Source organism: Gopherus evgoodei, chromosome 18 (assembly GCF_007399415.2).
Source record: "Gopherus evgoodei ecotype Sinaloan lineage chromosome 18, rGopEvg1_v1.p, whole genome shotgun sequence".
In the NCBI taxonomy this organism is placed as follows: domain Eukaryota; kingdom Metazoa; phylum Chordata; order Testudines; family Testudinidae; genus Gopherus; species Gopherus evgoodei.
The window spans coordinates 17,713,610-17,728,995 of NC_044339.1; the positions used below are offsets into that span (position 1 = coordinate 17,713,610).

At 45.5% G+C, this 15,386-nt stretch overlaps 1 protein-coding gene across 4 annotated transcripts in view; it reads left to right on the forward strand.

Annotated features, from left to right (window-relative positions):
• PLCH2 (phospholipase C eta 2) overlaps positions 1–15,386 on the forward strand; it is a 323,217-nt gene that overhangs the window by 34,986 nt on the left and 272,845 nt on the right. For all 4 annotated transcript variants that reach the window (XM_030537215.1, XM_030537214.1, XM_030537218.1 and 1 more), the window contains one exon: positions 6,666–7,048. In XM_030537215.1, the coding sequence (XP_030393075.1) occupies positions 6,937–7,048 (112 nt within the window). In that variant the 5' untranslated portion in view covers positions 6,666–6,936. The remainder of the gene's footprint in view (positions 1–6,665; positions 7,049–15,386) is intronic.

Here is a 15,386-nt window from a genome sequence, read left to right on the forward strand (position 1 = left end):
ACTAAAATACTAGGGTGCATGCAATTATTAGCCTGTCAGGATGAGTGAATGAAGGGACATCACTTTCCAGCTGATGTCAATTCATCACCTTTGCGCAGGGTGGGTTTTTTACATTGTTACTAGATATTTGTGAAAATACTTATTGATTTGGTAAAACAGAAAGTTAATCCCTTTTTTTAAACACTTCCTTTTAGGCAGTGTGGGCTAGAAGAGGGGGCACCAGTCTGGAACTCAGAAGATTGGGTTCTATTTGCAGATATCCTACTGACCTGCTGGGTGACTTTCTCTGTGCCTCAATTTCCCCTTATGTAAAACAGGGATAATGGATACTGGCCTCGTTGCTTTGTGCTCTACCGATGAAAAGCGCTAAACCAGAACTAGGGGGTGGTAGTGTATCTTGCATGGTCGGGCAAAGGGAACGGTTCATGTGTATGTAGCTTTAGCTTCATTGCAGTGAAGCTTATGAAGCCTAGCACTGGAAGCATGCGAATGGCTCAGTTTAATAGCAGTGCGTGGATGTAAAGTCCTCTGTTATCACTGGTACAGACACAGCATGAGCCGCTCAGTACAAGCTTCCCCTCACACCATCGTACCTCAGCTCAGACCATGAGGGACCATTTCTTCGAGCAGAGTTCAAAGTCCATTCGGTCTCCCTTTCTGCCAAGGTTTCCAACGAGGCAAGCAGTTGTGGTGGTGGTTTTATGATATGGACACCAGGGACCAGATAGTCAGCTAGTGTAAATGGGCACTGCTCCGCTGACTTCGCTGACATTTCATCCTCTGAGCTCACCAAAGAAACTAGCCATTTGCATTCTGTTAAACTGTCTACAGAGATTAATTGTCCACCCTTCCATTGGAACCCGTTGACTCAGATGTGGCTGCCTGGCGAAGCTGAGGGCAGAGCTACGCTTGGTGTTCAGAGGTGCTCACTCAGCTTTGTTGCAACTCCAGCAGGTTTGGTGAGGCTGACAATGCTCCGGAAAGAACCTGAGCCCAGTCTCAAGAACATGGGCCCAGTTCATGGCTGTGGGTCCAGAATGTGAGAAATGAACTGAAGGTGAATTTCAAGGAGTGAGAACCCCACCTGCTCCCAATCTAAAGAAAATGTACTAGTGAACCCCTTGCAAGATTCTCCTCTGGCATAAAGCATGGTAGCACAATTGACAGAACTCTAGCAAGGACAATTGACACCAGCAGAGGATCTGGCCTGCTGAACTTTGCCCATTCTGAACAGGGCTGCCCAGAAGATTCAGGGGGCCTGGGGCAAAACAATTTTGGGGGCTTCTTCCTTAAAAAAAGTTGCAATACTATAGAATACTACATTTTCATGGGGGCCCCTGTGGGCCCAGGGTCTGGGGCAAATTGCCCCACTCCCCCCCCCGCGCTGTCCCCCCCCTCCCCCGGGCAACCCTGATACTGAAGGACACACTGCTTGGTGTATAATTGGTCACAATGATTGAACTTCCTGTAACTGGAGCCACTCGAACAAATCCTAAAGCAAACTCTTAGGAGTGTTTGGCAAAGCAATTGCCACCCAGCTCGGCTCTCTGAAGAGTGAATCGACAGATCCTGAGTCACTTTTAGGCATTTCCTTCTCTCCCTAGGAATCATCCAGGAAGCCACAGTTCCTTTCGTTAGACATGCAGTCTACACATACCACAGCACTGGTGTGGCTGGTGGGTGTACAACTATCAGTGTGGAATAGGCTCAGAGGATAAATTACTGAAATGACCGAAGGCACCAGATAAATTCTCATGCTCTGAGGCCAGGCATGTTTTTCAGCCCAGGTCCTCGTGCGGATGCATAGAGCAGGGTGCCAGCACTGCTGCAGCAAAGCATTTAAACTCTCTTCTGGCTTCTTCAACTCTTAACTTTCATGTTTTTCTCTCTGTCTCCTACACATCTTGGCTGAACAGTGGAGGCACCTTCTGACCTCTGCTCATTTCTCCTCCAGAGATCTAAGAAAGCTCTGAGGCCTCTTTCTCTTCTTATTCATATTGATGTAAGTCAGGAACCGCTCCACTGGAGCGAAAGGAGTTACTGAGTTATAAGTGAGCGCAGTCTCTCTTGTTTTGGGCCAACAGCTTCTCTTCTGTCCCAGGTTTTATTTATTCTCACTGGATAATTGCCCACACCAGGCTACTGTGGCAGGCTCAGCCAGTCTCTGAAGATGTCCACTGGGTGCAGGGGCGGCTCTAGACATTTCACCGCCCCAAGCATGGCGGCATGCCACGGGCGGCGCTCTGCCGGTCCCGCAGCTCCGGTGGCCCTCCCACAGGCGTGCCTGCGGAGGGTCTGCTGGTCCCGCAGCTTCGGTGGAGCTGCGGGACCAGCGGACCCTCCGCAAGTACACCTGCGGGAGGTCCACTGGAGCTGTGGGACCAGTGGACCCTCCACAGGCGTGCTACTGAAGGCACCCTGCCTGCCGCCCTCCCAGCGACCGGCAGAGCGCCCCCCGCAGCATGCCGCCCCAAGCACATGCTTGGCATGCTGGGGCCTGTAGCCACCCCTGACTGGGTGGGGTATAAAAATTAGACAAGGAGTAATCTGTTGCCACCTCCCAAAACATGAGAAAGGCATGAGGTGTGAGAGCAACACAGAGAGAGATCCTGACACAGGATCGTATCCTGAGGCTTTTGCTGAGGCACACTCCCAGTGCAAACTGACTGATTTCAGTGGGAGATTGCCTGACTAAGGGCTGAGTGCAAACAAACACAAGGAGCTAAGGGCTTGGCTTGTAGTGAATATTGCTAACATTACCTAAGAGCAGCTCTGTTTTACTGTACAGCATTCGCATACCTTAGCGATGTCTCAGTTCTGGATAAGGTGCTTCTGCTAACAGGCCTCAGCAACTGTTAGCTTTTGTAGGAGCTTTGTTGTCTCTAGGTAAGCATGGGTATCCTTTACTCATTCTTGGTCTTTGATCACAGCAAAGGTTTGATACTGACAGGGTGATTAGTCAGAGTGAGATAAGCATCATATGTACTGTGATTCCCAGACCTAAGCTGAAGACAGCCTGACAGCCTCAAATGTGGAATCTGACTTTTAAAAACCAGATGCACAATTGCTTGCCTAATGTGTACATTCAGTTATAGCAACTGCACATCCCAGTATCCAGTTGTGCTCACAAATCTCTTCTCTCCATTTGCGCTCACAATTGCCTGATTTGCACAAGTAATTGCAGCTAAACTTTTCCAGGTTGTTGTTGCGGGGGGGGCGGGGGGGTTGTACCTCATCACAACATTATTTTCCTGTAACAGCCATTGCACAGTTCCTTAAGGAGGCTTCTTATCTTTTGTACATGATATTATTACTGTTTGTATTTCAGTAGCACTGAGGAATCCCAGTGCCAGACCAGGACCCCACTCGCTAGGTGCTGTACAAACAGATAACGAAATGGCTGCCCCGGCTCCAAAGATCTTACATTCTAAGGATAAGATAAAAGATAACAGGTGGATACAGATGGGGGAGCACAAAGAAATAAGGCAATGGAATGTGTTCATTACATGGGGCTATGTATTTTGATGATCAATTTGCAGAATGCATGGTAGTTTGAACCAAAAGCAGCTTCAGATTTTCCTCCCTTTCTAGAAAGAATGTGTCTGTGAGTGTGACAGACAGATCAGGCACTGCATTCCCCCACGACTCCCACACTGAAAGGCAGACACAATGCCAGTCTTTCTCTGACTACCTCTCTATCAGCTGCTTAGGATTCTGGAGCGCTCCAGAAATGCCGTTGCGGAGGACTGGTTGTTGGAGGTGGGGCAGTGGCTGTGTGTCAGAGTCTCTTGTGTTCTTATGTTTGCTGTAAAACATGGTTAGGGATCGGTGTTTGGAGACAAGCCGAAGCTTGCAGAGATTTCCTGTCCCTGGGTATATGGAAAGCAAGGGGCAGTATATAGTAACGTTTTAAAAAGAGCTGGAAAGTTGACGTGCATGAAGGAGAGTCTGAGTGTTTGTTAAGTGAGGTGAACCGGGCTGGTGTGTTGGATCCTTGAGCACTGCTGGATGGAAAACCCAGGAGACTGAAGTCTTACAACCACTGAACAGACACAGCCCAGAAAGCGGCAGTGCAAGTTTCCCACTCTACCTTGTTCATGTGCTTTGGCCCTGACCAGGCTGGGATTCACTGTGAGGATGGGGGTGGAATTTGGTCTGCATAACCCATTCAGTTTTTCACCTCTCTGGTGGAAATGTCAACAAGAGGGCCAGTTAGTGGCATCCATGAAGCTGCATGTTGCTGTGTGGATGCTGGCGTCTGGGAGTGGGATCAAAACCACCCACCCATTTAAAGTATCTTTTTCTTTTCTTTTTTTGGTGTTGCAGTAGTTTTTAGAGGCAGCCATCAGGGGCCAGGATCCGATTATGCTAAGTGCTGTGCAAACACGCACCAAAAAGATGGCCCATACCCCAAAGAGATTACAGACAGCTCTGGGTCACTGTGCAGCTGTGTAGCGTACAGCTCAATAGCAACTCCCTCTGCAATGGACTCTCATAAGTTATCTCCAGGGTGGATGCTGTTCGGCTCCCACTCCTCCTTTGCCCACATGTTATTAAGGCAGTCCTCGTGTAAGCACTGAGAAAGGAACGGCTTTAGCCTTGATGGAGCATCTAAATAGATAATAAATATTAAATGCTTTTAGCTAGGTCCACTGGAACTGAGATGGTTCTGATGTTGCCAGCTCAGTCCAAACAGAGGAGCATCACAGCCCAGTGAGAGTTGATTTTTGGGTGCAGAAGAGTCTGATCAATGGAGAGTCCTGCCTTCTTTTCCCTGGCAACATGGAAGGGGAATGGCTGATGGGGTGGGGAGAGCGCCTGCAATATAACTATAAGGACACTGGTGGGTTGGGAAGGTGGGTGTGGCTAACACATGTCTTGTGGTGGAGAAGGGTCAGGAGTGACCATATTGAATATAAAGAGTGTATAACAATTCTCCTGAGCAAGGCTTCTGGATGCAGACAGGCTCTGTGGGTCTTTCAGCCTTTCCAGCTCCTAGACTGACTGCAGTTTGTGCTACTGAACGTCACCAACGGGGTCGCTGCAAGTCCTGGCCTGGGATAAAAAGGGGGTGATGGGCTGATGGGAGGAGATTGCTGGGATTGTGGGTGTGGCACTGATACTCCTGACACTTCATAGAGTCTGCGTTGTGTTTGCACACACTCATGCCAATGTATTGGGATCTCTGCTCTGCAGTCAAGGTTCCCTGGTGCTGAGACCCTCCTGAGTGAAGCAACCCCACTCCCAAAGGATGCCTTTGTCTCTGGTGAGATCCTATCCCATGTGAGTGTAAAAATGCTGTGGTTTCAGTGTCATTAACATTTTCCACTGCATAAATATTGCTAAGCCCTGACATCTCGTATGTGAAGGAACTGTGCATTCAACTCACTGTCTGAGGATTAGTTTGGTGGCTGAGACGTTCCTTCCCCCAAGGTACCTGGGGCAAGACAGAGTAGGGGAGAAAAGGCTTGCAGTGTTGCAGTATGGAGAGGAAACTGTTCTCTGCTGTAGTTGGATGGGGGAGCAAACGTGGAAGGCCCCTCTCACTTTGACTGGCACTCGCTGTAAAAGGGACACCTTTGAACTAGATTTTTGTTATGCTACAAGCAAAACACCTTAATATTCCCTCCTCCCCCTTACGAATTCTGTAGTGATGCCTCATTGCCATCTCTGTCCAGAAGTTCACTTCAGACTAGATCTCTGCTTTTACAGCAAAACCTGTCTGGACAAAGTTCCAGGGCTCAACTTGTAATTAAAAGCTGGAAGGAGACTCCCATGGAGTCAAACAGTTACAGTGTTAATACAAGAATTGAGGAGTTTTCTCCCACAGCCTTTTCTGATCATTGCATCAGAGTTGGCTCTAATTTCTTTGAGAGGAAGGAGGCCCAGGGAGATGTGTGCGGAGCAGAAAGCCACCTTTCCCACAGCATGTGTGAGAAAGATGTCTGCTTAGAAGGGGGGAGTGGGACGCAGGTATAAAGGTGAGGTGACAGCAGGTAAGAGAAAAGGGAAATGAAGATATGAAAGCTAAGAGAAGGGATGGATGAGCAAACAAACATCCTAATAGAAGCTGCTCCCAGCTATTTGTGTCCATTAGGGGCGTGGTGTATTCTCTGATTTCTCCTGAAACATGGTTGCATTTGAAATATATGTAATAAACTGTTACTGCCGCAAATACATTTGATGGTGTCTTACAAACATGTAGCTGGCAGAACTGATCTCTCCCTGCTTCTACTCCGACACTCTTAAATGACATGAATTGAATGAAATACCAGAGTGCAGTGGGGCTCTGCTCTCACTCCTACCTGTGAATGATGGGAGTTACTTTGGCCTTATACTAGCATAACTGAGATCACAATCTGCCCAACGTGTGTAAGCAGGAGCAGAGTTTGGTCCATTGTGGATAATTCAGCACAGTCTTATTGTAAGCTTTGCTCTTCATGATAGAATAGATGAGGTTATTTCGATTATTTGAAAAAAAAATGTCTTCACTAGGTCTGTAACACGCAGTATGTACTGGGAGGAGATGCTGAATTCCAGCTCCTGTCACTCTCTGACCACCTGGAATGCAAAGGCCAAGGGATTCACTGCATAAAGGCAGAACACAGTAGTAACTTCTCTTTAGCAGCGGTACCTGAACGTCTATCCTCCATCTTGTATTGCAGGTGTCAATCAGACTGAGACAGGACAGTCTTCTGCATCTGCAAAGGCGAGCTTGGAATTCCAGAGAGGAGACTCTGCATGGATTCTGTAGGAACCTGGGAATATCCTCTAAATGGCAGGGGAAAGCTCCTGATTCCCTGAAGATTATTTTTATCACTGGAACTGAATCTTTTGTGCCAATATGACATTTTCCATTTTCCAGTCTAACAACTGAAATAACAGGCTGCGTGGCTTGGAATGGACATTCCGAAGGGGCAGCTTTGAGAGGCTACAATGGCTCTGGCATCTCCAAAGGCCATGCTGGGGGACCTGCTGCAACCAGAAGAGCCACCACTTGATAATGAAAACTGTCACCATTTCCTGTCTGCAAACATCATCGCAGTAGGTCAGTGAAAGCTGATTAGCTCCTGATTTTGTTGTTGTTGGGTATTTAAAACTTCTTTTCTTGTGGGTTTTCTTTTGGAACTGTGGTCTTACATGGGGCATCTAGTTTTCTTGATTATGGGCTGCACTAGGGCAGTGGCTCTCAACCTTTCCAGACTATTGTACCCCTTTCAGGAGCCTGATTTATCTTGTGTGCCCCCAAGCTTCACCTCATTTAAAAACTTACAAAATCAGACATAAAAATACAGAAATGTCACAGCCACTCTATTACTGACAAATTGCTGACTTTCTCATTTTTACCATAGAATTATAAAATAACTCAATTAGAATATAAATATTGTCCTTACATTTTAGTGTATGGTATACAGAGCAGTATAAACAAATAATTGTCTATGGAATTTTAGTTTGTACTGACTTCGCTGGTGCTTTGTATGTAACCTGTTGTGAAACTAGGCCAATATCTGGATGAGTTGAAGTAGCCCCTGGAAGACCTCTGAGTACCCCCAGGGGTATACATACTCCAGGTTGAGAACCAATGCACTTGGGCATTGTACTGTGGTTGGCTTACAAACAATTAGGACGGACTCTCTGATCTGTCCCACTCCCTTTGCGCCACTCAGACTGTGCAGAGGGAATGTGTTGGAACATGAAGGCAGAGTGGCCAGAATGTGATCTGCTCCAGCAGTCTTCGGCTGGTACATGGTCCCTAGGAGACCATGAACCACTGGCATAGCCCAGGACTCAACAGAGAATCTCACCTCTTGAGTTTCACTGAATAGTAAATGCTCTGAAAGGCTTTTGTGACCAGTCTTAGTGGTGTATAAAACACAACAGACCAGGCAGTCAGTCTGTGTCTGTCTTACTCAGACAGAGGCTTCGGACAAGCCTCTTGCCCTTTTCCATGCCTCTATTGGTGTAAAGATGGGTAAATTAAAATGTGCACTTTCCAGCAACTTTCGAGCATCTCAAAGCACTAAACGAATAAAACCTCTGATCCCTGCCTCAGATAGGTAAGGGGTATAAAGGAATCACATCTTACAGCAGCTGTTTGATAGATGTCTGTCCTAGGATTTAGTATGCATCACTACCATCTCTAAGATTGCAGCAGCACCACACAACTGTAAAAGGAACTGAAAAAGGATGCAGAATCCAGTTAAAACAAGAGAGAGACTTGGTGAGGCAAAATGTATCTGCACTGGAATGTATCTGCTCAGATGCCTGGGGTTAACCCCCAATGCTTACGAAGAGATGCACGAGATCTTTAGAGATCATGAGTTGAAAGGACTATGTTTGACATGCTCTCCTAATGATAACCCTAGCAACACAATTTTTCATAGCACTATTGTGGGCCAATTCTAATTTGTAGGGAAGAATGTCCCCTTGCAAAGTCATTAGCACCACTTCCCATAGCCTCTCTTCATTCATTTGAGGCCCCCTGCGCAAGTACTGACCCAAGCCAGCCCAGCTTACCTTGGGAGACCTGGGAGGATCTCCGCCTGTAGTGGAATGGGTACACTGTAATTGGTTTACTTAGCCTGGGTCTTTATGTTGGTGCAGTGCACAGAAACCTCATGGTAACTAATGGATGGAAAGATTGAGTCATTTGCCAAAAATTGCACATTGTGTCTGTGTTTCAGACAGGATTAAAACCCAGCTTTTGTTTGGCTTGCAGTGTGTTATGCTAGACCCTTGTCTTTAACTCACCCTCAATGCCTGTGTTACTGGCTATCATTAAGGAGGTTGAAATTGGATCTGTGTTTATATATGTTGCTTTGCATAAAAGAGCTGCTTGCTTTGTCAGTGTTCGTAAGTGCATCCCATAGAATCTGTGGGATAATTGTGTTATGAATTTGTGGTGCATAGTACCGTAAGATGATTGTAGTTGTAAAGAGAGATTCATGTAGCAGTAAATGAAGCTTTCAGATGCTTCCCGAGCCATGTTAGGCCTAATAATCTCTTTATGTAGGCAATCACATTTAGGCCTCAATAGACTGTCTTAATGTTTTTGAGATGCACTTGAATAAATGGGAAACTAAACTGCGGTCACCAGGGCGTTAACACAGTGTTAACCTACATCACAAACTGGACACTCCAGCTTGTTGAGTCTTATAATGACAATCCATATTTGATGTCATTCCCTGATGTGCCAAAATTGGAAGCCTGGCACTAAAAAGTGGCACATACCCAATTTCACAGGGAAGTTGGGAAGGCAGAATAAAAGTACCCTATGTACTTTCCAGTCTTCACAGATCACTGGACTGTATGGGGCAGGGAGGCTATCAAACCACCTGTGATCCACCATCTCTTCGGAGGGATGTGTTTTTGCAACAGAAATGGGTCTTTATGGGAAATGAGGTCACTTACATCTGCAGTTGGACCAGATGGGGCAATTTGGCCCCTGATTTGCTAAATGGTTCAGTATAAACCTAAAGTGGGGACAGTGGGTGTGCCTGGAGAAATGCACATGTGCCCTTGTACCCACAAAATGCATGAGCATTCCCAATGTGCCAGCAAAACCTTGTGTACGCCTACAAAAACGTATGATGCATCTACTGCACCTGCAGAAAGGATGTGTGTGTGTGTCTGTGTGTGTGCGTGTTCACACACACGCATGCACCTGTTAGTCCAGACACAAGAATGCAAATGCCATCTGATGCGGCCACAAAATCAGTGCATTTGCGCATGCAAATAAGCACTTTCAAATACAAAACCTGACAGCTGTACACATAGGCATCTAAATATCTGATTTGTGCATCCAAATGCAGGTTGTAGCCGGCAATGGCAACTCGTTGTTCACCCTCCCCTTCTCCTACTGTGACAGTTTGGCCTGAAGTGTAAATCTGACTAATAGTGGCTAACAGTCTTCTGAGGGAAAAGCTAAACAGCCCCTGTTAAGGGTCTCCATGTGAATCTCTCACAATACATGTTCATCTGCTGCTGAAGCCTAGTTAACAGTGATGCCCCTGACAAATGAGTTAATTAAATGGAACATCCTCACTGGAAAATAGGCAACTTGGTGATTCGTTCTCTTTGCTAATTAGCTGATCTAGACTGAAAGCAATTAATATTATATGTAAAAATGAAGCTGGCAAGAGAGTTAATTACAGGTAGAGAGTTGATTTCTCCCCACATGAGAGAGAGGGAATTTAAGGCCAAGTCAAAACAGTCCTTTGAGGTCACCATTAGAAGTTCAGTGGAATGTGCATCATTTCTTGTTCGGGGCAAATAACAGGAAACGGACCAAACATGTATACTCTAGATAGCTCTTGAAATCAGATTACAGGGGTGAGACCTGCTGATCAAGTCAATGGGCTAGATTCTTAGATGACATAGCTCCATTCCAGGTTCGCACAGTGACTTCAGAAGGTATACGCGTAGAAAATGATGGAATCATCCAACCAGGGTGTGTTGAATTCTATTACACACCTAAATCATTGTCGTGTCCAGCAAAAAATATTCATTAGAAACTACTGGGCATCCCCTTAAAAGGGTTAAATTTAAAATAGTCAGTAAATGTAGGAGCAGTTGATGCAATTTGGTGTGTGTGGGGTGGGGGGGTATGGGATTCTCTCAGTGTGTATGAAGTTTTGGGAAAAAAATTGATGTTTCATGCAAATAGTATGGTGGCGCCAGAATGAATTATGTTCGAGATCTCAGGGATTTGTCAACTATAAATAAAATGGGTGAACAATTTCTGCTTTGGGCAAACTTGATACAACTTAAGAGGATAAGATGGGAAACACTGAGAACTTTGAATGCTACCAAATGGTACATTGTCCTAACAGATCTGACTGGCCTTGACAGGGTAGCTTGGCAAATGAATAAGTAGCAGGAGTCCAATCTTTTTTAAAGACATGGATGATTAATGTAATTGTTTGCTCGTCCCTCTCCTGTAGTGGGAAGTAGCATAGAAGCCTATCTTAAAAAAAAAAAATCTGTCTAGGTATGTGTATGGTCAGCAAGGCTGTATCTTTGGGTTAGCATCCATACAATTGCATTACATTTAACTGTGGAAAATACAAAATTGTTAAAAAAAACAGCCTGCAAAGCCTGTGTGTGAACATAGGATGTGAACTGGGAACCTGATGCAGTGCATTAATGAACTGATTGCTCTTTAGCCCGAGAGACCGTAGCAGTGTGTCGTTCCATTTCAGCAGCAAGGCTGAGTAGCTGGCTTTGCAAATTCTTTCCATCCTTTAGCTCACAATTCAGTCATTTTTCTCCATGTTCAGGGGTTTCTGCTTTTCTGGGTCTTGTGCTCTCTGATCTGTTGAGGCCCTCATGGGAGAGGAAGAAATGAGGCCAATCCTAGTCATTGTTTCAAGAGGAGCATTAACCTTCAATCTACCTTGGGCCAAATCTTAGCTCACTTATTTACTGATTGCTAAACTCCCATTGGCTCATTGGACTCATGGAAATTAGTTTAGTTTTGAGCCATTGGAAAGCCTGGGATTGTTTACTATTGAAAAGAGATGAGTAAAAGGGAACATGATAAAATAATGAATGGAATAGAGAAGGTAGATCAAAGGATTCTGTTTTCCCTGTCTCACACTACAAAAACAAGGAGACAGTAAATGAAATTAAAAGGGGGGCAAATTTAGTACAGATAAGAGAAATATCTTTTTACACGATGTGTAATTGGACCGTGGAACTCTTGACAATCATGGAGGCGAAGAATTTAGCAAGATTAAAAAGAGATTGGATGTCTTATATGGATCAGCTGCCCCCATGTCTGCTATTGTGGGGTTCTTACACCTTCCTCTGAAACTTCCTTTGGTCCTGGCCACTGTCATACAGGATACTTGGCTAGATGCAGTCTGGCAATTTCTGTATTCCTAAAGTCTGTGAAAAAAATGTATAAAGAACTCAGGGTTTGGCCCCATGCAAACTGTCAGCAGTAAAAATGTGTGCCTCAGGCTCCCTCATGGTCTCCTGAGATGGGGAACAACACGCATGCTGTGTCTAGCTGCAAGTCTGCTGAAACTTTTGGAAGAGCAAAAGTTCACTGTGGTTTTTGGCCTTGTTTGTTTGTTTCCCTTCTTGTGGTAAGAGCAGTTGATATTAATAAGAAAGAAATGTCAAAAATTGTATGACCTTATATCAGTATTGGGCAACCTGCGGCCCGCAGGCCACATGCAGCCCGTCAGGGTAATCTGCTGGCAGGCTGCCAGACAGTTTGTTTCCATTTGCACAGTTGCCCACAGCCAATGGGAGCCGCGGGAAGCGGCGCGGGTCGCGGAGACGTAGGTTGCCTACCACTGTCTTGTATCAGAGGGTAGCCGTGTTAGTCTGGATCAGTAAAAGCAGCAAAGAATCCTGTGGCACCTTATAGACTAACAGACGTTTTGGAGCATGAGCTTTCGTGGGTGAATACCCACTTCCTCAGATGCATGTAACCACTGTCTTGTCCCTTTTAATGGCTTGTGCTAATGCAACTTCCATGGCTACCAAACTGCATCTTTCAGCCACCAGTGCTGAATTCACTTAAATAATTTTCTTCTCTAATTTTTAATACGTTCCAGAGGGAACATTGCATGGTGGAAACCTGTGAGAGAGTTTCAGTAATCATCCCCTCATCATCCAGATGTGAGGACAGTATGAAGAGCAAGTGAAACCTAATGATTACTTTTTAAAAGCCAAAGGTACTGAGTAAGATCTTCAGCTGGTGTAAATCAGTGACTTAGGGGAAGACTTTCAAAAGCTGCTATGTTATTTAGGAGAATTGATTGAAGATAATTGGGACTTACTTATGCTCCGGCATTCCTTAGGTGTTTTGGAAAATCTTCCTGTAAGTCAGTGGAGCAACCTCAATTTATGCCCGCTGATGTTCAGGCCCTTAACACTAAGGTGTTTCTGAGTTGAGAGCCTACATATTTACCCTAAGAATGATGATTGCTCACTGTTGCGGCTGTTTGTTGAGTGCTGTCAATGTGTTTGGAGGAAGAAGTGGTCCCTAAAGAGTTTCTCGTGTTAAAAACACAACTTAAAACATCAGCTGTTGACCAGAGTTTGAGGGAGCAGAGGAATTGTCCAGTGGCCCTTGTTGAAAGTCTTTGTGGGCTCATGTGTATTGTAAGAAGGGATTTGAAGGAAGTGGGGCAGGTCGCTTGATGCACAAGAGGAGCACTGAATTGAGCCCAAGATTTCCCATGGGAGTTGCACCTCTTAAAGCTAGGCTGCATTTGATTGAATCTAGCCCATGATGTGAAATTCACCCCTGTGCATCAGCATATTCACTGCCAAAGCACTCATAGTAGGGTTTAAGTTGTGCCTAGATCTTGTCCTGGTCTTGCACAGGGATGAATTTCACCTGATGGGTCAAATCCCCATTTGGTGTAAACCAGTGTAGCTTCAACCTTTTTACACAAGCTGAGGGTCTGGACCTGCATGTGTTGCTCCTTCTAATATTGATGGGAATGAAACTCACTTCACTGGTTACAGCACATCAGTGGAAAGATAGATCCATGAGTGGTGGCAGCTGTGCCAGTTCTTGTCTCTAGTTACCTAGGTGGTTTTCCCCACCCCCCAAGTAGAGCTAGCCACCATCTAAACATGCTTCTTGGGTTCACAGGAAGATGTAACTAGTGAGCTATTCTGCACCCTTTAGTAAGCTGTTATGTAATTTGTTCTGTGTAATGCAAGATAATCATCTGGCCACATAAAAGAACCCCAGCTTATTCCAGCAATGCTTTTTACTTTTTCAAAGTAATCGCTGAAGAGTGAGAGGAAATGGACTGTTTCAAAATTTCCTGCAGTAGCAATTACAGTTCTAAGTTACCATGTGAAGACATGCATACTTTGTCTCCCTGGTCTCCCCACAGGCATGTTGTCCCCCTTTCTGGAAGATAAGATATGATTATAATTCAATGGCCACAATAAGATTCAGGCCCTGATCCTGCAAGTTGTTCCATGCGGGCAGATTCCCTGCATCCGTGCGGAGCCCCAGTGGTTTAAATAGAAGTACTTGCAAGATCTTAGCCTAAGTGTAGTCCCTTATGAAAAAATACTGTAGAATTCAATAAAGAATAGTAACCCTTCTGTGGGATATTTTAGACCATCTCATAGCAATATAGTTATAGTTACAAGCAGTGATGTAATTCTCTGTTCAACTCTCTCTGCGCTGGATTACTTTCCATAGAAAGTTTATTTATTTTTCTGGAACCCTATTAAATGTCTGCTAGAATTGTATTTGTTTCATTGCAAATTAGCAAAGCTCTTAAGCACGTGTCTAAATTAAGCTTGTGCTTAAGTGCTTTGCTGAACCAGGATGGACTGAAGCATTGCTTAAATGCGCTGATGAACTGGGGCCTTCATTCCATAGGCTATTTCCATAAAGTGTATCAATTTATATTGTCTGATGCATTCTGTGGTCAGAATAGTGTGTGTCTGATCCAAAGTCCATAGAAGTCAATAGGCAGACTTCCCTAAATGCAGACCTTGCAGGGTTATGGATGCCTGGTGAAATTCACTCCTATGTAGGAGGCCACTCCAGCACAGAATTTAAGCGAGGAATGTAAAAGTCTGACTGGTTAACCGATAAGCATCAGTCTTATCAGTTCTGGTTAACGGTTAACGACTAAACTCTGCTGCCCCCTAGAGCCCAGGATTCCAACTGCTGCTCCGGGTGCAGCGGCGGGCAGTGGAGACCCCGGGCACGGTGGTGGGCTGCAGGGGCTGGCAATGGGCGGTGGAGTCCCTGGTTGTGGCAACTGGCTGCAGGGGCTGGTGGTGGGCAGCAGAGTCCCTGGGCACAGCGGCTGGCAGCCCGGACCCCAGGCACTGATGTGAGCAATCCCATTAACTTCAGCGGTACTCCTTTCATGAGGAAGGGTATGCACACAATGAGATGTTTGCAAGATTGGGGCCTAGCTAACTATTCAGTCTCTTACAGCATTGTTGTGAGGTAGCTGGGTAAATAGTAGTAGCTCCATTTTATAGATGGTGAAGCCGAGGCACAGAAAGGGGAGGTGCTTGCCAAGGCTAAAGAATGAGTCAGAGGTAGAGCCAGGATTAGACTGCAGGACCTCCTGACTCCCAGTTTTGTGAAGATTCCAAGGCAGAGCAGATGACTAGAAGTTGAGACTGCTGGGATCTAATCCTATCTCTGCCACCGCCTTTGTTTAATCAGGTCCTATGACCTCAGCTTGGCTCATTTACCTAATACACAAACTGGGATAATTCTCAGGACACCCAACCCATAGGAGGGTTATCAGGTTTGTGCTTTGAGACCCTTTGAGATGTGCAAAGTATCTATATAATATGCTCTGTCACTGGATGGAATGTCCTTTTCATGCCAGCTGGAGCAGATGTAACTGTCTCTCCCTAGTGGCTGCAGCCTA